This window comes from Ambystoma mexicanum, chromosome 4q (assembly GCF_040938575.1).
Source record: "Ambystoma mexicanum isolate Mex_15411 chromosome 4q, UKY_AmexF1_1, whole genome shotgun sequence".
Lineage (NCBI taxonomy): Eukaryota > Metazoa > Chordata > Amphibia > Caudata > Ambystomatidae > Ambystoma > Ambystoma mexicanum.
The window spans coordinates 1,114,948,703-1,114,969,136 of record NC_090928.1 but is presented as its reverse complement, the minus strand read 5'-3'; the positions used below and the strand labels follow the sequence as shown (position 1 = coordinate 1,114,969,136).

At 46.5% G+C, this 20,434-nt stretch overlaps 1 protein-coding gene across 1 annotated transcript in view; it reads right to left on the bottom strand.

The window, feature by feature from the left end:
• PARP1 (poly(ADP-ribose) polymerase 1) overlaps positions 1 to 20,434 on the bottom strand; it is a 921,075-nt gene that overhangs the window by 530,183 nt on the left and 370,458 nt on the right. Inside the window, exon 8 of the mRNA XM_069608683.1 lies at positions 5,676 to 5,823. Coding sequence (XP_069464784.1) covers positions 5,676 to 5,823 — 148 coding nt within the window. The remainder of the gene's footprint in view (positions 1 to 5,675; positions 5,824 to 20,434) is intronic.

The following is a 20,434-nucleotide window of genomic DNA, read 5'->3' as shown; positions in this document are numbered from 1 at the left end:
TAACTAGCAAGCAACATAGTCTTTGCTATGCGCGTGGTAAAAAGCAGCTGCCGTGGTAATTCGCTTACCCAAAGCGTACAGTCTTTTTGACTCCTTATCGGGAGGTACCTCTCCTGTAGCAATGGATACCCCTGCCCGTTTCCTGGTGGTGGCAACCACTAGGGAATCGGGGGTGGCGTGACTTTTAATATATTGACAGTCGGAGGCCGAAATAATTTTTCCACCCTTGGATTCACTGCCCTGGTCTGGGCTGAGCAGGGAAGGAGCCAATCTCCTTTTAATGGAATTTAGGAGAGGAATGGCTTGGCTGGAGGGGGGGGGGGGTTTCTCTTTAAGAATGTCCACCACGAAATCTTGTTCAGGTATGGCCTCCTCGGTGTCGATCTGAAAATAATAGTCTGCCTTCCTTAAGATGGCATTGAAAGCCATCTGATCGTCCACTGGTGAAGCCTGGCGAGCCGTAGTGGAAGGAGGGGAATACAAACATAGGACATCTGTGTCCTGATCGTAAGTAGGGAGCACCCATGGCTCCGTCTCAACTTGAGGAGTGTCCTCCCAGTTTTACGTGGCGTCCGCCTGGTCATCTGCAGTGTAGTCCTGTAGGAAGGTAGTATCCTCTCCCTCATCGTAAGTGTCCATCTGGATTTCATCTTCAGGGTGGATGGAAGTGAAATGTTCTTGAGAAGGTTCTATATTTCCAGGATATCTCAAAGTTGACACTGAAGGGGGGTGTAACGCTCACCTGATTCCCGTAGAGGCGCCGGTCTTGACTGGGCGTATACCGTATCTTCAAAGGTGATGTGTAACACACGGCTGGCTCTTTGGGCTGGACCTCTGTGCACTGTATGTCTGACTCGAAGGGTAAGATGTCTGCAGATAGAAAATATGGGATTAATGAACTGGGTTATTGAATGTCTCTCTCTTCTTCCCTTTCTCTTCTCCTGTAGAACCCCAAAGGTTAACGCTCTCACCTTAGGTAAGTGAACGCCGTGCTCTCCATCTGCCTCGGGGCAGGGTGCTGTAACCAGTTTCTTCACTGGATAAGGGGAGCAGGCCTCTTGACTTCAGAGGACTGCTGTCCGTCGTTTACTGCACGAACGGTAAGTTTCGAGTAATTCTAATGTCTTTAAAAGTCTTTAGTAATGATGTCTCTTGTTTTGCAGGGTTCCGGCGATGGCGGATGACGGGCTGAAGTGAGTTGAAGATGGAGCCCGTGTGATGAATAGAAGCGCCTGGAAGCAGGTAAGTAAGCGCGTGTTGCCTGCTTCACGATGCGCTCTGTCTTTTTATTTTGCAGGTACAAGTTCGGAGCAGCTGCAGGGTGCCGGAATACCCACTGGGTTAGATGTGGAAAGGAGTAATGGCACGTGAGTATTAAAGTTCCCCAATGTCTTTAAACGCACCTTGTTTTGTCTTTCAGATGCGGGATGCAGCGCCGAAGGCCTCCGGAGCGTGCGAAGAGTTGGTAAGCTTTTGTCTTTCAGATGCCGGAATGCAGCGCGAGGCGTTGGTGACAGCCGATGGACCAGGTAAGTGAAGCGCTGTCATTGAAGACCGTAATGCTAACCTGTTCTTTCTTGTCTTTATAGGTGTTGCTGAAGACTGGATTCAGGATGGTAAGCCTTTTTCCTTAGGCCCAGGATCAGATGCAGAAGACACGATGAGCGTTCTGCTGCAGAGGATGCAGAATAACGCATAGCAAGATTCATCCATCGGGTGTGGTTTAAATAGCCTCCTGTAGTTCTTAGGTGTCTCCTTCCACAGCCACGCCTAGGTAAGAAAAGAGTTCCTGCTTTCCAGAAGAGTTCCAGTGTTCTGAACCTAGGGAGTGGCTCCTGCCCCACCCAACAGGAAAAGTAGTTCCAAACAGAAGAGGATCAGAGGCTCAACTGGCAGGCAAGTAAGCAGCATGGTCTGCTGCAGGTAAGTCCACCCAAGCATTATGAGCCTGGCGCTTCCAGCGCTGGGACTGGGCATATTTATGAGCCTGGTGCCACTGGCGCCAGGACTGGGTCCAAAAGGTCCCAATTGGGACTGGTTGGCACTCGGAACCTGGGTTATGGATCTGCTTCCAAGGGAGTTGGGAAAACCTTGACCTTTTGGAGCAGAGATCATGACAGGGGGGTCCTCCCGAGGTCTCTTGGGGTAGGGTGCTCTGAAAGGGAGACAAACTTTTCCAAACGGTCCATGCACCCTTCACATTTTTCCCTGGTCCAGTTAGATGAACCAGAGGGCCAATGGGTGGAAAACTTCATTTTCCTCCCAATGGTGCCGAGTTACTAATAGCGCTAGACAAAGGCTCATGACTGTTTGTAGGCCTTGCGAGCATCGGGGTGCTGTGGCGCATCTTTCGACATGCCTGCGGCACGCTCCTTGCGCTTAGTAGTCTCTTTAGGCTTCAGCCCTACTGCCGAGGTAATTCTCGCGATGCTTTTGCCGATGTCCGGCGAAGCGGGCCGTTTCGTATGACTAGGTGGCCTAGCGTTAAATTTTTCACCTACCGAGAGACTAAAAGGCCTAGCAGTACATTCTTCTCCTACCGGAGCCTTAGAGGCCGTCGGAGCGTCAACTGAGCACGCTTCGCTCAACCTCCCCTGCGCTAGCGAGATCTCAATGTCACCTGGACTAGTAAGATCGTTCTCGTCTACCCTTTGTTCCCCCCTCCCTTGCCTCCCTTACCTCGTCGTGCCTTGAAACACTTGTGTATAGGTGCATTATAAATGCCATATCATATCGTTGCAGCAGGGGCCTGGGTGCACTGGACCAGAGGACTCCCAATCACAGAAAACACCCCAAACCTACACAGGAAACAAGAGACGTATGGTAAGTAAATACCCAAACCAGCACAGTACCTCAGCAAAGAAGATTTTGCAGCAGGAGGACTTCAGGCAAAAAAAAAATAATCGGTTGTTTAATTTCTTCATCAAGAAGACAGGACACTGGAAAAACTTTTGCAGCAATGATCACAGGGAAGGCTCTAGGCAAGGTTTTCCTAGCGGCTGGATGCAGCTTTGTGGATTTGTCGCCTATTCAGAAGCACAGAAGACGGAATATCACTGATCGGATTCTCATTGTTTGCAAGATCCAGCACTCAGGTGAGGGGACCTTTTGGACTGGAATTGTGTGTCTGGAGATCCAGCAGGATGCTCATGAAGTTTCAGTGAGGTGTGAGATTCCGAATTCGGAAGACCGTGCACCGCACTATGGCTCGGGGTCCCAGGGTGCTGGCGTATTGCAGCTCTCCTGCAAGGTCGTAGCACAACGTGGGATGGCTCAAAATGCAGGTCTTGAGTCTAGTTGGCCTCCCTAGGCTCTGGGACGGGGTTGTCGTTTTTGGAGTCCCCAGTCGATTGGAAGGAAGGGCTACAGCAGGATCATGGTTACATAGCAGGCTCTCTGGTCACTGGAAATCATTTCAGCTGCAAATTCTTCATCTTCCTCCTCAGTTCCAGTGGTCGGCCACCTCTTCAGCTTCCAGGATTGGACTTTATGCAGGAACCCAGCCAATCAAACAGTCTTGCAACATTTAAACTTGGAAGGTTGGCAATCCTTTCAGGACAGCCATCCTCTCGGTTTGAAACGGAATCTCGCTGTCAGGCTTAAAGACAAAGGGCTGCAGAGTTTTGGCTCCTCTCTCGCTTCCTGACTTCACATACACTCTGGAACCCGTGCGGGGAGTCCACCGGACTCCTGCCGAAGATATCACACTGTTGCACTCACCTGGTCTCTGCGGAGGCGTTGGGGCACGGTTGCAGCCCTCCCTGGAGTTAGATCACCCCCGTCAGGTCTCTCCCCCTGCTGACAAGCTGTGGACAGCAACAATTGGTGGCACTGCTCCTGCGTGGATATGAGAAAACGTGAGTGCGCTGGTTGGTGACTGTTGTACCTCTCTAACCCTTCAACCCAAGGTGTGATTTCTGCGGGCAAGTATCGGCCCATAAGTCTCCCCTGTTAAGTATTGAGTTCTCCGTCCTGCTACTTCGGGCAGGGGCGCTTGTTGATGGAATCTAGTTCCTTCACTGATCCCTGGTAAGTAATAGTCCAGTCCAGCTGTGACTATGCTTACCCCTGGTTGATGGCAAGTGTCTCTCAATGTCTCTTGTCTTTTCCCCTTTCCGTTTTCTGTCTTGGTATTACTGCTCTCAATAGTGTTGTTAATTCCTGAATAACATTTTCTCTTCTGTTTTCTTCCCAATAGGTGGATATGCGGCCAAAAGCAGATGTGGAGGCACAGAGCACAGCCGGGAGGAGGATGGATGAAACCGCAATGTCTGACAACAGGTGAGTGATACTTTAAGGAAAAGCGCGAGGTTCGGTGGTAGCGCGACCTTAAACGTAATGTTTGTTAAGTGTCTAACCTTGCCTTGTGTTTTTACTTGCAGGTGCTGCGGTCGCGGGTGGAGCCCATCATGCTGCGGTGTCAAGATGAAGTTTTCAGCGTCCCGGAAGGTTTGAAGGTGAGCTGCGGTGCCAAGATGAAGATGTTAGCGTTCCAGAAGGTTTAAAGACACGCACAGGTGGGAGCAGGTTCCTCAGATAGTAAGTATGGAGACAGGTAACAAGATTTACAAAAGGTAAGTTTAACCCCAGTGAGCGTTACGCTGCATGGAAGTGCAGAATAACGCAAAGCGTCTGCCTCAGGGATTGGAGCAGCTTATATAGCTGCGATCATGGGCACTCCCACTAGGCCTGGCTTGCCTACCACACCCTGCCACTCCCAGAGAGTCAGCACGTGCAATGCAACCCAATAGCAGCAGCCCCACCCAAGAATACATGTGGGGCTACTGTAGTAATGAAAGTTCCCCATGTTAAATACACTTGGCACCCAAAATGAGGTGCCATGTTCATAGTAAAAGTATTCTTGACCCAAATACATGTTCCTGCTTATTGTTTTTAATGAGCCTGGTGCCAAAGGCGCCAGGACTGTGTCCGGGGTTCCTGTCTAAGTGGCCCAGTAATGTTTGTGTCCTTGACCCGATGGCCATGACACGCACAAAGCAATTTCCTGCCCAGGTTGTCTGGGGAAGGAACAAGAAACACTAAAATAGCAAACAAAAGAAGACGGGGCCATTTTGGTAAAATGACCACCCATGGGTACCTCTACCGGGTTTGTGCAACTACCCCGCAGTAAAGGTGCACATAATTAATAAAGGTTTACTGCCACCAGCCATTAAAGGTAAGTTTGTCCTTGTAACATAAATGTTATATTTAAAATGAGAAAGGGGATACTCAGTATTCTCCCCAGCACTCCACATAAGGTGGGGGTGCTGGCCCGACCTAATAAAATTCAAAGATCCTTTCTACCTTTGAGAATTGTAGTTCTTACAAGATTAGTCGGAGAAAGAGGAGCCAATAGGGCAACCCAGCAACAATAGGCACTTATTGCCAAAAAAGTTAAATAGGATAACTTTTAAAAGACACTATGGGAGAGTCTTACAAATGACACCCATAAAAAGAGTAAAATATTCTGTGAGTGTGGAACAACGTTCCCGCTCAGGAGGTATGAAGAAAAATAATCAACCAGTTAAAGAAAAAGGTTCTGGGTCAGGAAAAATTATCATTGCTATGAAAGTCCAATAGGTTTTTGTCCTCAGATTCTACTGGGGAGAAAGGTGGAAAGACATGCACAAGTTAACAGCACACGAGAACAGACAGAATTGTTGCTTTTCATCTACCTGCTGGTAAGGTTATTGGCTCTTCCTTGAGAGGAGGCACAACAGAGGCCGTTACCGGCACACTCTCAGGCTTGACAGTTGTCAGCGGGAAGAGTCGGTCCTGCCGCTTGAACTTAAACTTCTTCAGGTAGGGAACTTCATGAAACTCCTGAAACAGATTTTAAAAATAATTACAGGGGTGAATGGAAAAGCCACGCTGTTAGTACATTGGATTAGAACCATATCCCCATATCCCACATTTTGAAAAAGTTTGCAGAATCCACTACAATGGATATAGTGAAGTAGCAGGATGACTGGTGACTAATTTTAATACGAGGAAGCAGCCTGAATAAGACTCCCAGAGATGCCGTTGGCAAGCGACTTCTACCCACGAAACTCACACATTGTTTAAAACAATCATCCTATTTTTACACATTGTCTCAGGTTTCATTTCTCTAAGCACTGTGTTAACCAATTTAATAATACTCAATGTATTGTCCTTGGAAGGATTAAGTGCGGAGTCAATCAGCACCTGCCAGGATTTGAGCCAGTGTCCAGAAGGCTGAACACATACCTGGGGCGAGTGGTTAATTCACTGTCTTTCCGTAGGAGAATGCAAGGGCAAGAGGCAGCTCAAACCAGGAATCTGACAATTGAAAGACTGATTAATTTGTCTTCAGATTTCTTAGCCAAGGAACTCTACTTTCAAAGGTATGGCCCAAGTGATGGAATGCATGTGCATGCAAGTCCCAGACTAAACGTCTGAGAGGCCAGCACTTCCTGCCCCCCTCCCAATGGTTTAAGAAACATTTGCAAATATAAGGCCATGTCTTTATTTGGGAAATAACTGATTTACTCCCTCCGCACCCCCTGAGACCCCGTTGGAGACACTGTCTCTTCAGTGAGCCTCCTCACACAGTGTGCTCATTTGGTTGGCGATGGACATACAAAAACTGAGAAGAATGTTATAAGGGTGTCAGTCAGGTTTCCGTGTATTGACAATCGTTCGGGAGAATTCTCAAAAATGTGCAAATTCCCTTCACCTTAGAGACCCGCAGCAACTTTGCTGTATTTTTCCCACTCTCGCATGTATTTTGATGTGTGTTTTACTCTTGTGTTCTTTGATTATGGAGTTTTAGACAACTCCATAGCATCATCTTTTCATGCATGTCACACAGCACCTGGCACAGCAGTGGCACAGGGGAGCCTTTCAGGCTTTCCCAAGGTTTAAATACCTTCTCTGGATAAACTACTGTTTCCCAGAGAAAGTAAAGTGAAACTGACTTTACTAGTTTTTTTCAAATTCCTAGACCCAGTACACCCTATCTTACTATAGAGTGCTGGAGGGGTTACTTAGTATCCCCTGTGTCTAGATACTCATGTAGCAGTCAAATGCTACCCTTTCCTATTGAAATGGCCGGTGGCAGTGGTTTTACAACGAGCTACCATGATTTTTCCAGACCGCGAAGACTGGTAGTGTTAAATCGCGGGAGCCATGTTTTTCAAGATGGCGTCTGAGCCCCCTTTGTTTAAACAGGTCCCAGTCTTTTTTCGACATTTCTTTATGGAAAGGTCCTTCTAGAGCTTTGCACTCTGCACAAAATCAGGTTTGGCCCCTTTGTTTCATTGCCTTTGGCGGGCTTCAGGACTGAATACTGCCTCTGGCGCCCGAGTGTCTGGGGTAGGCAGGAACTGAGGGAGGTGTCCGGAACTCCCTGTGCTTAGTCTCTAAGGAGACCCAAATGCACTCTGGCGTGATTGGCTGGCTGACTGTCCGTCAAGGACAGCCACCCTGATGGGTGAGTAGCAGCTAGGCTGGAATGAATGGGAGGAAACTGGATAAAAGGCGAGTATCTTGGCTTGGAAGGCAGAGTTGACCACTGGAACGAAAGAACAGAAGACAAGCTACAAGAGGACGGCTGCTGCAACTCCTGGACTGTTGGTTTGCCCGGTGAAGCCCTGCTGCCGGTCCGAATCGCTAAGTTCATCTCGACAGAGAAGCCCTGCAAGTACGACTTCTCCCTTTCAGTTGGTGGGACCAATCAACTCGTAAGCCACCTGGATACCATTCTCAGAGCTGGTTGTATTTTCCTAAGAGTGCTGCAGGAAACCGAATAACCAGGAAGAGGGACTCCAGTTTGTGTGCTTGACTACAGCTTCCCGGAATTGAAGATTTGCCAAGTGACAGCTTTGACCAGTGCAGTGCATGAGTCCCCCGACATCCTCCCTCTTGTCCCCACGACTGAGGCTCAGGAACAGTGAGATCTGCAGGAACTGCCAGGAACAGAAGTCTTCAGCTGCATCTTTTTCTTCATTGTAAGGTTCTGTGAAAACCCAACAGAACTTACCTCTCACAGCGAAAGTTGTTGGAACTTTTCCAACTTGCAGGCCTAGTCAGTGTGTTACGCAACATATGAATCTTTTTACGAACTACTTCTGAGAACTTTGGTAAAGACTTTTCCGTTTAACTATCAGAACTGCTTTATGCTATACAAGACTTTAGCCCATTGACTTTGGCCTAACCTATTGCATTGAAGTGGCTCCTCTCATGAACTTAAACTATTTGCACTGTCTAAAAGTAACTGTAAATATTCGTTTTATTAACTTATGCCTTTTTGCTCCTACTTCAAAGTACTCTGAATGCCATTTTGCTCCTCCTTCAATGTAGTTAAAATGCCTCAGACCCGTACTGTGTAAAGTACTGAAGTATATTGTGTGATACAGAGTGCCTCCTTCTAGTGAATATTTTATAAGTGTTGAATAAATTAATTAGTGTTTAACCAAGAAACATTGAGTGTAAGAATTTACTTTAATACTTGTGATTGTAGACCTCTGTGTAACATCCTTACAGCTCACATTCCCTCTTGTGATGAGCTTGGCTGCTCAGCTCCGCGACCAACAACTATGTAGTACAGACTTAAACCAAAGGTTACTTTTGCTTACACCTGTAGTCATAGTTGTGTGTAGTGGTCCTAAAGGGTATTGCATACAAACTCTACCTAACGATGCCCTATGATAGAAGGAATTTCTTATGGTCTGTATCAGTGGTCTTCAAACTGTGTGGCCCAAAGAATGTCCAGGGTGGCACAAGGCTGTTCAAAAAGGGCATACTATGGCTGCTTTTAATAGAAAATAAAACAGATATAGCTTCTGGGGGTGGGAAGACAATATATTTTTGTTCAAGAGCGGCGTGAGGCGCTCAGCATGAAAATGTTTGAATACCACAGGTCTATATGTCAGGGACGAGGAACAAAGAATATGTATATTAGTATTGAATGTTTGTGTGTTACATACCTGTGGTTTTTCACTGATCAGAGTTTGTTCCAAGGTCTATTAAACAGTTGTATTTTTATAGATCCTGTCTAACTTGTAATAGAGTGCTGTGTTTGCTTAACTGAACATTCACCCTCTCAAGTCTAACCCTTGATTCGCTTCCACACTACATAGATGGCTAGACCTTAGCATTCGTCTTCCTTATCATACTAGAGTGGCCTTACCTATCCGCAGGATGGATTCTAAAAATGTATCTCAACAATAAATGTCATGACTTCAGCCACAGTGGCATTGAAGCCCTCCATATTGCAGATAATCTGTGTACTGGTTATCGGCTCAGACTCCAAATGGGACCCACTTGTTCCACCTCATCCTCCCAATCTTCCATCAACTCTGAGAAAGATTATTGTTCAGAGACTATTGAATACTTGCATTCCCCCCCTCTGTGTATGAACTCCCCAAAGTTCAAGATGTGTTGGCAAATCTTTTTTAATTTGGGAGTATCATTTGGATTCTCCTTTCTTGGACCCAACTGTGTATGTTACTTGTGTTTTTGTGCATAATCTTTGGCCCTGGTTTTGATCTGTGTGCAAGCAGGCCTCTGGAGGTAGGAGCTGATGGAGATTTCCTTTCCTGGTACCTCTTCATTTGGCTGCTGGGGATCGGAATCATCCATGGTGCCTGTCCTGGTCTCGAGTAACACAGGCATAGTAGCAGTCTCGCCGCGAGCAGAATGCCTGCATGGTATATGCCATCTAGCGCTTGACTCTGGACTCCCGAAGGGTCTTGGGCTTGAATTTCAGGCACGCCCTACAGCGATCCTCACTGTGGTCGCTTAAAAGTCAGCTGTTATGCACTGTCTCCTTACAAGGCAGATTGGAGTTATACCCAGGGAAGCACGTAAACTGTCTTCTCCATGGGATTGACTGGTAGCTAGCAAGCCACTGAAAAATGTGTGGACAGAATAGAGGTCTACAGATTAAAGAGACCCCCATTCACAAGTGTGTGCGCATGGATGGGGATTGTCGAGCAGCTTCTGAGTGACTTTACCGCGCTCATCCCATTTTTTTATTGATTAATGTTTGAAAGACTGCATAAAACAAGGCAGTGAAATACTACTTTTTTTCACTCCACATACTTACGATCAACCGATGGCAGAAAAAAGATCTAATGACATTGGCTCCCAGTACACCTAATGTAGGGATAGTGTGACAGGAGCTTGACTGTCGACGCCCACTTTTAATACTGCAAGGCAACCACTAGATGGCAGCCTGTGCAGAGCACATGAATCAAAGCAGATTCACAAGCCTCAGAAACATATATGCCTGTGTCTATACCATTGTACAATTACTTTTCCTGAGACAGTGTTTTTAACTGTATTTGCATCATGTAATGTGAAGCAAGACTACAGTGTACTGCATACACTAGGGCTGGTGCAGTTAGTGTGCCTCAACAATGCCACCAACGCTTTGCAAACATACCATTGACACATTGTTAGGTAGAATGTCCTTTTCTGGTGCAATTATCCCCACTTGCGAGCCCCCCAGCACTTTTGCTGGACTCCTGCATTTTGAATTTTACCAGTACTCCTGAGTGGGAACCTTTTACACACTCAGTCCGTTACTATACCTTTTAGAAACTTTTTCTATGTTGGAGTTCGGGGAGCATACAGGGGTTGGCCGGTGAAGTCCTGCTCACTCTTTGTCTTTGACGGGCCCGCACGCACCAGTGTGTCTGGGAGGACAGGAAGCTGGGAGGGCAAACACCTCAGGTCTTTGTCCTCCGGTATGTCTGCTTAGATCTAGTTCATACTGGTTGCTTGGCTGTACCCTTGTGACAACTACCACTCAAAGTCTGAATGCTGCATGCATGCTGATTGGCTGGGCTCCTGCCTAAAAGGTGAGGGCCTTGATGCCGACGTCTGAGTTGGCCACTGGAAGATCCATTTCAGAGAAGAAAGGAGAGGACATCCGCAGCCAACTCCAGCGACCACCAAAGCAGACTCACTCTTCTGTGCGACAGGGAAGATCCAGACCGGACTACTTCCTCCCTTGGACAGGTGGGCCTAACCAGTCTCAAAACGAGCTTCAGTTCACCCCACAAAGTGCTTCCAGGCCTGTAAAAATGTAAAACTCTGGGATGTCTGGCACTGCTGTGGTGCAGTCTAGTCTTGCGCAGATCCGGCTGCAAACTCGTGGGCATCTATCTGGGCCTACAGAGACTCCATCCTGTTCGTAGAAGTCCCCTTAGAAGAGTCGAGGACCGAGAGAAGGAAGACAGTCTGCTGGGAGACAACCGTCACTGCTAGAAAGCCTGGGTCACGCCTCCACAAACAAGTGCCACAAAGATAGTCTGGTAGACATCCCTGTAACCAAGTCTGTCAACTCCCACCAAGGGTTCCTCAAACCACCAATTCCAAGGACCGGAACCAGAGGTGCTGTCATCTTCCCGTGGGGACCTGCCGGTAACGATTTTCTTCATCACAGAACCGTCTGACGACTTGGTACTTACCTGAGCAATTGTGTTGTTCGCTCCTGCTCAGCTTCCTGGGTTACGTTGGGGTTCACAATCCAACCGTGTTCTTCCAGGCCCAAGGACATCCATCCTGGAGGCTAAAATCCATCAGGTAGCCTATCTGGTGAACCCTTTGAATGCAATTCCATTACTTACACGTTACGAAAAAGCTTCTTCTGATCTTTGACAACTTTGACAGCGTCTGCATTCATTTGTTCTGCCGCCCAAGGGTCACTTCTTCCAGTGTCCCCATCTGACCTTTGACACTCATTCCCCAGATAGGGTTGGACTCCTTAAAATTAGGTTGTTAGGGATAATGCTCATTTCTGTGCTAATTCCCTGCAACCTTAGAGACCCCCAGCTCTTTTGCTGGACTTTAGGACTTTTGATTTTTTTTTTATCCTGGATCGAATGAGACCTTTTTTGCTCAAGCTCTCATGTACTTTGATCTGATTTTGATTATGTGTTTCCTTTGTTTTTGGAGTCAGAGAAATCCTTAAGATTTCTTTTAAGGTTTAAATATATTTTCTTGGGTGACCTACAGTTCCCAAAAGTAGTAAAGTCAAATTGGCTTCACTTACCTTTTTCCTATGTAGGTCGAGCACACCCAATCTTGTGGGGTGCTGGAGGGTTACTTACTAGCCCCTTTTCCTACTTACTCATGTAACATTTTTGATGTTACCCTCACTAATTTAAATGGCTGGTGGCAGTGGTTTAATTTTCCTACCATTGTTCTTTACTACTGCAGGCTGAATCCTCAGCTGCAGTATAGCACCCATGGGTGACCATCGTGACAAAATGGCCCTGGTCTTTTTTGCCATTTCTCGTTTGTGAGGTCTTTCTTGTAATTTACTCTGCGTGCCAAACCAGGTTTAACCCTTGTGTTCGTTTTGCCTTTGGCGGGCTTCAGTAACGAAACCCACCTCTGGCTCCAGTGTGTCTGGCAGAGCAGGAAGTGAGTGAGGTGCCTGAAATTTTAGTCTCCATGGTTATCTGAATGCACCCAGTCCCGATTGGCTGGCTGTCCTTGGAGGACAGCCACTCTGCTGTGTGAGTGACAGCTAAGCTGTGCATGAATGGGAGAAACCTGCATAAAAGGCAAGACTTCATGCACTGAAGACGGACGACCACTGGAAAAACATTCGAAGGGATCGTAAAGAGAAGCTTGCTGCATCTTCCTGGACAGTTGAACTGCCCGGTAAAGCCCTGCTGCTGTGCTTAAACTCCTTTTGCGAATCGACAAGAGACACTCCGGAGAGGACTTCTTCCCTTGGGTTAGTGGGACCAACTAACCCAGAGACGAACTTGGCTGGAGATCCTTCCCCAACTGGCTGTAATTCCTTGCTGCTGGAATCGATTGCCAGGGTGTTTGGGAGAATTATCATTTCTGTGCTAATTCCTTTTCAACCTAAGAGACCCCCAGCTCTGTTGCTGGACTTTTGGACTTTTTAATTTCTACCCTGTATTCAGACCTTTCTCTCACTCTCTTGTGTATTTTTGCTCTGATATGGACTCTGTTTCCTTTGTTTTTGGAGTCTGACAAACTCCAGAGGCATCTACTTTTTTTATGGTGACACACAGCACCTTCAGTGCAGTGTCAGAGGAGTCCTTTGGATTTCTCATAAGGTTTAAATACCTTTTCATGGGTGAACCACGGTTCCCAAGAATAGTAAAGAGAAGTTGACTTTACTTACCTCTTTCCTATGTAGGTCCAGCACACCCCATCTTATGTGGTGTGCTGTGGGGTTACTTAGTAGCCCCTTTTCCCAATTACTCATGTAACCCTAACTACATTAAATGGCTGGAGGCAGTGGTTTAATTTTCCTACCATTGTGCTTTTCTACCGCAGGCTGAATCCTCAACTGCAGTATAGCACCCATGGGTGACCATTGTGTCAAAATGGCTCCGGTCATCTTTTTTCGACATTTCTTGTTTGTGATGTCTTTCTAAGGTTTTACTCTGCACGCCAAACCAGATTTAACCCTTTTGTTGGCTTTGCCTTTGGCAGACTTTAGTACTGAAACCTGCCTCTGGCTCCAGTGTGTCCGGCAGGGCAGGAAGCGAGGGAGGTGCCCGAAACTCCCTGTCCTTAGTCTCCAGGGCAACCTGAATGCACCGAGTCCTGATTGGCTGGCTGGGCTTGCAGGACAGCCACCCTACTGTGCGAGTGACAGCTATGCTGTGCATGAAGGAGAGAAACCTGCATAAAAGGCGAGGCTCATTGCACTCAAGACAAGAGATGACCCCTGGACGAAACATCCGAAGGAATCGTGAAGCGAAGCGTGCTGCATCCTCCTGGACTGGTGAACTGCCCGGTGAAGCCCCGCTGCTGTGCTGAAACTTCTTTGCCAAATCGACTAGAGAAGCTCCGGAAAGGACTTCTTTTCTTGGGTTGGTGGGACCAACTAACCCCAAGACTAACTTTACTGGAAGACCTTCCCCAACTGGCTGTACTACTTTTCTGCTGGAACAGAGTGCCAGGGGTCGAGAAATCCATAGTCTAGTACAACGTCTTTAAGCCGGACCGAAGCTCCAGGAAGATCCAGAGGACCATTCCTGAAGTAGGACGACCGAAGCTCAAGTCACCTCACCAGAGTGCTGGACTCAAGGAGTGAAGGAAGCCCATCCAGAGTCCAAGATCTGTGGTGGTGCTATTTGCCAGTAGCTGAAACCGCGAAGTGCCGCTGAACTGAGAAGAGCCGTAGCTGCCACCGACCTCCGCACTGCTGTGCATGAGTGCCTCCAGACAGCCTAGCTCTATTTTTTATTGATACAGCTAAATAAATTAACTTTTCAATACAATTTACATAATTAAAACATGTTACAAATCCATATGACAAAGATATTTATAGAATGATTGCAAAAAACAAGTTAAAATAGTTGGGTGATAATCTGAACAATAGTGTTAGCTGTTATGTTGAAAAAATAAGTTAAATACATTGATCTTCAAGCTTAGGTGGTATTCTGGCTTCACTTATAGAAGCTAATATATTTGATGATCATCTCAATTCATAAACCGTGACTGTTAAGACGGATTTCTGAACTCTGACCTGGTGGGCAGAGGTTTAGAAGGCCAGTCTAGTTTCTTGGAACAGGGTAACCTTCTCGACAAGCCAGACCAATTAAAGTAGCATTGGCAGCGGTCAGGACTAGGTCTCAGGAGGGGTGAGGGTGACTGAAAGACCTCAATGAGCACACAGAGTAAATGACACTTACAAATCACTCCCAGTCAGGTGTATAAATATTAAAAATACAAATACATGTATTTCAAGGCCGTTGAGTTTCAACACAATTAAAATCACATTAATACTTCTAGGCCAACACAATCCTATCAATATACATATTTACAAGACCAATGGGCTCTAAAAGGTTAAGGCATTAAGGCACGAAATGAGTCCAAAACCTACAAGGGGAAGGAAACTGGCAGTGCAAATATTCTCTAGTCCCTTCTGCATCAAACACAATCCTAACTGAGAGGCAGTCCAATTCCTAAGAAGAGTGGAGCCTATTGCTCAAATGTACTTGAAATGCTGGCGCACGCAGTAATACAGATGGGCAAAACGGGGTCTCTTTAAGGGTCTGTAGCAACTCAGGAAGGTGATTGAGAATAAGTTCCCACTATTCGTGGAGGGTCTCCCCAACAGGGCAGAACAGGTTCCAGAGTTTGGGAATAGTCGGCTAGTTCGCACTAGCAGTGGAAAGGAGAGGGGCCCTCAGAGGCCACTTGTGTGTAAAAATGGATGAGGCGCTAGAGGCTACCGGTTAGGGTTTCAATTACTCACCGACCCCCAGCACACTACAGACCAAACTTCGGCAGTCTAGTCCACTTCGGTTGCAGGTTCAAGTGTGGCAATTTGGCGGCTCAACGGTTTTCAGCGACAAAGATATAGTGTTGATTCCGAAACGGTACAGTGGCGATTTCTCCTGGTGGATGGATCAGGCCAATTTAACTGCAGCAGGCTTCAGGGGCACAAATGCAGCGCACCTGAAAAGGTCGGCAGCACGGCTGGGCGACACGGTAACCGCGTATACTCTGGTTCAGGCACGCTCACTTTACTCCAGACCTGGGAACGCCAAGTGTATGTAATTTGGTGCGAGTGCTGTGAACACAGAGCTAGCGACATACCAAGTTTCAAGTGTCTCCTCGAAACGGTGGCAGTATCAGGGCAAAGGTCCTGCGTAAGCTGGTCAGCCCAATGGTTGGCTCAGGGACATGTCCCAAGTAGGCTTATTTGCAGGGTTTGATGTAGGTGCAGAGTATAGTTGGTCCCACTATTCCAATGGGTCGAAGCGTCTTCACAGACCTAGGACAACCAGATGCAGAGGGGTTCAGCGGGACGACAGCGGGCTCAGGGTGCCAAACCATCAAGCGGGTCACCAGCGGTTCCTCGACTCGGCTTCTTAGTTTCAGGATACTTGGATCCTATCCTTCGTTCAGTGAGAACTCCAGAGATCGACATGGTATGGGTGTTTGGAGCCTTCTCTTACCCAAAATCTCCTTCACGCCAAAACAAAGGGGACCCCAATGGGAGATCTGCTCTCAGACAGGCATACCATACGTGGACCAATCACGGACCACAGTGGTCCAAGACATTCACTGCACACCAGACTGGCACCCAGGATGTGTATTGGGACCAGACAGTCCAGCCCACATCCTGGAAGCGCGCACACACACAAGGGATGCAGAAGCCTGAAAAAGCCTGGCGTTTCGTGGGAGAATGCATGCCCAAATAAGGACTGACCGGGTCGGCTCGACCTGGGGAAGGTGAAGGTGCAAGATGGCCAAAGGACAGGACAAAACCTTGTGGCATGGCCATTTTGGAGCCAGGCCACCTATTCGTGCCAAACACTGTACCCACGGTTTATCTGGCAGGAAAGGGTTAAAAATACACTAAATGATGAGCTGCCACCAGCCCTGTCCAAGGCACATCTGTACTTCTCCTAAAAAGTATATATAGGGGCTTTGGAAATGACTGGTAGACCCAAGTGCACTGTACTGTAAGGTACTTTGTGCACTTGTTGCAGAAAAGTTGCAACAGACGAGGACTAAGGGAAACAAAGTCTCCCAGTACTGACTGTCTTTAAAGGCATGTCGGTTTCCCCATAAAAAGTGAGCGAAAAGCCCAGGCAAGTGCAGCAGAAGGCTGTGCTCCTCTGGAAAAGTCAGACTATGATGTTTAAACAAAGCGAAAAGTTGGAGTACACAACTGGATGGAAAATTACACATGAAATGGAAATCTAACATACTTAGTTCATAGATACAGTGCTTAATTGCATCTTCACAGTAAGCTAGAAATCAAACACATCAGTTCACATAAAAAGAGTTTAAGTATAATGTCTACATCACTGAGTTGAACAATATCGTGTTACAGTGTGATTCTGCAAGTTGATCTATGATAACAAGTTGACAAGTAGCCAGATGTTAACTCTGGACTGTTATTCAATGACAGTGCATTTAAGAAATTCACAGTGGCAATTCTAATGCTAGTGCATGGAGTGAAGAGGATAAGTTGCCATCTAACATTTGCTTCAAGGACTTCAAGAAGTACTTTTTTCTTTCCAGAGAGTGTCCAAGACTGCATTATTAGATGTCGCAGAGTCTCTTTATGGCAAAAGCGACAAGTATTCATATCTCTGCTTATTTTGCGCTCACCCATTAGGTCTTGTGTAGGCCATATATTAAGCCATAAATGCAACAGTGCTGATTTATACATTGGTGAAGGATGTTTAAGCAGCTATGGTTCGATAACTTCTTTTCTCCAAAGGGATTTGCTCTAAAATCCTTATACCGAAGGCATAGTCTCTGGGTCTCGATCCAGTCCTCCCTCTTGTCCCCACGACTGAGGAACACAGGATCTGCAAGACTGCAACCAAGACAGAAGCCAGCTGGATACTCTTCTAATCTAAGGTACGCTTCCGACTAAGGGATACTTACCTTTGTTTAGTAGCTTGCTTTTCTCAGTTGAGATTTGCAGAAGCTTCTTTTCTAGAGTTGATCGTAGCTCTAACTTTCACAAGTGTAACAGCTTGTGGCCAAACATTGATTTTCTACAACAAACCCTAACTTTGTACAAGATCTTTGTGCTATCTAAGAAGTGCCTCAGCTCCATAGACATTGTTGAAATTGACTTTGGCTGTCTTGGCTCCCTGCAGACTCTTCTAAACCATTGACTGATTCTTTTTTTATTGCATTGAAATTGTAAAAATATTTTTTTTTAGCAATGACATTCAATTGTAAACTGACGAAAACAAAAGAGAAAGAAGGAAAAAAAAAGAAGACAAATAGAATAAAAGGGAAATTCACAGCTTCACAAAGAACCATAAGAGAGCGGTTAAAACCAATCAACTAAGTATACCAGAGTCAAAAGATAGACGCTTGAGAAATTGAACCAGAGCTATAACCTAATTGATTTTCGCACCACCAATTAAAATGACCACCAATCTTGAGGGTCAGAAGCAGTTAAGTCAGAAAATAGATGCCTAAAATAAAATGTGCAAAGCTCTTTCAGCCCGGTGCATTTTGTAACAATATGCACCAATGTTTAAACCTCGTCCGTTTGACTACAAAAATGACACTTGTTGTCTTTCTATAGTCCTCGAATAGCCTGGATCTCATGTGTTGAATACAAATTCAACCGGGCTCGCAAAAAATGATCTCTTACGTTTTTATCCGGGAAGTGTTTCAGATATGTGCACACAATATTCAACTTCCAGTTGTCTGAGGGCAAATGCGTCACCAGTTGGCATTTAGATCCCACTTGAGTTTGAATCCAGTCAAACCTTTTCAGTTTTTCTTTCACCCTGTTAGGGTTAGTCAAATGTTGGTCAGGACGGCTGCCAATATCGTCTAAGCAGCTGGTCATATCCTGGAACCAATCCTGCAGAGATGGGTTATGTAGTTTTGTCTCGTAAATGAAGTCCAAAATTGGAAGTCTGGAAGCGGCGAGAATTTTGTGGAACAAAGCCAGTCTGGACCAGAAGACTGTACACCTCAATGACGAGAGGCCCAGTTCTCGAAGAATGGCAATTGGGGTAGATTGTGGGACCCGAAGAACACACTTCCAGAAGAGACCCTCCAGGTGAGACCAAAAGGGGTCTGAGATAGAAAACATGGCGTCAACCCCATAAACTACTGTGACCTTTACTCTGTAGAATCAGATAACTGGTAGAATGGAGAAACGTCCACATTTCCTGTTCAAAGCACATGCCTGGGAGGTCAAGGTTTTCATTTTTCCTACCAAGTATGACAAGATCGGGGCTTCCGGCTTGGAGTTGCTTAGCCAAACCCTGAGGTATTTAAAAGGCATCCACGTTCTCAATTTATTCACCTCCGATTTGCCAAGAGGGCCATTTTTTGCCTCTGCAAGATGTGCCGAAGTTCATAGTTTTCCTACCTTTGTTAATTTCAAGCCCATTCTGTCCGATGTAATTATTAAGGGCTTCGAGTTGCCGCTGTAGACCCACCAGTGTTTGGTCGATGAGTACTCCATCGTCGGCGCAGAGTAGATGGGGAAAGATGGACCCCACCCACTTTTGGGGGGGAATGATCTTGTCAGATGAAAAGCCTCGGGCAAAACTTCCAAGAAAAAATTGAAAAGGCCAGGAGCCATCGGAAACACCTGTTTTACCCCGTCGTAAGGTCTTGATTTCTTTAGACAAGAGTCCAGACTTGTTTAGTCTGACTCTTAAGGTGGTGTGGGTGTGCATAGGCTTCATTGGTTCCAGTATACCCGGCGGGCAAGACTTTCTCCATTTTGGACCAGAGCAGGCGTCTTATCTACTTGGTCAAATGGCTGCACAAGGTCCATGAATTCCATATAGTTCTTTATTTTCTGATGCCGAGCCCTTTCTTTCAAGATCTGCAGCAGGAGGAGGATAGTAACAGCCGTCCCCAGGCCTTTCACGAACCCACACTGGAATTGATCGCAACTCGCAGTAGCCCTACAACAAGCATTAAGTTTGTCCAGAAGGATCATACCAACAATTTGCAAGTAACAACCAGGAGGCCAATCGGGGCGATAGTTCCTTGGATCCAACCAATGCCCCTTCTTGTGGATCGGGACCACTATCGCCCTCCTCTATGTGCTCGGGATTTGATAAGTAGTGATAATCTGATCGAATAAGGACACAATGAACTTGGCCCAGTTCTCCGGATGCTCATTTGTGAGACCATCAGGACCCGGGGCACGTGAGGTCTTAAGCTTCATGATGCGACCCGTTATATCATGGGTGTTCGAGGTGAGAGCCCAAGGGACCTTACTCGTAACAGACAGGACCTCCTCCACTATGGCCATAGTTGGTGTATAAAGCTTGGATAAGTGGTTGACCCATGAGTCCTCATCAATGGGGTTAGATTGATCTGCCCTTGAGGAGGTGTCATTTGGTTTAATGAGTGACCAGAAGGCCGGGCATCTCAGCTCGCCAGCGTTCTTCGCATGGTTTCAGCATCTTTCTGGTATCTTAGATGTTTAGATGAACAGAGCCAATTTTTATAATCACTATGAGCTGATTCAGCATTGCTGAATGCTTCAGTGGAGTTGGTTTTTATTGCCAGCCGCCTCAGTTTTCGGGACCATCTTTTCGCCACCAAAATAGGGTCAAATGCATGGCGACCAGTTTTAATAGTGTAGCCGTCAGGTGGGTCTGGCATGGATTCACATGCTCATGAATATTCCCAGTCAGGCCGGGAATCCTCTGTAAAGAGAGAGAAAAAAAAAAAAAAAAAAAAAAAAAAAAATCGGTATCAGTTTGGTTTCTGATCTGTCTTTCTCAGTAGTAACCAATTACTGGTCTCTGGGTCATACTGCCCCCAGCCAATGACTGCCCTCTCCCTAAACCCCGCCTCTGGCAGCCATCTTCAGATATTTGGTAGCACACAAAGTGGCAGTATGACCAAGTGAAGAGCCGCAGAGGGGTAGGAGGGACGGTTCGCATGTGAATCCATGCCAGACCCATGCTGGAGAACAACAGCTACAGGTAAGTAACTTGTTCCT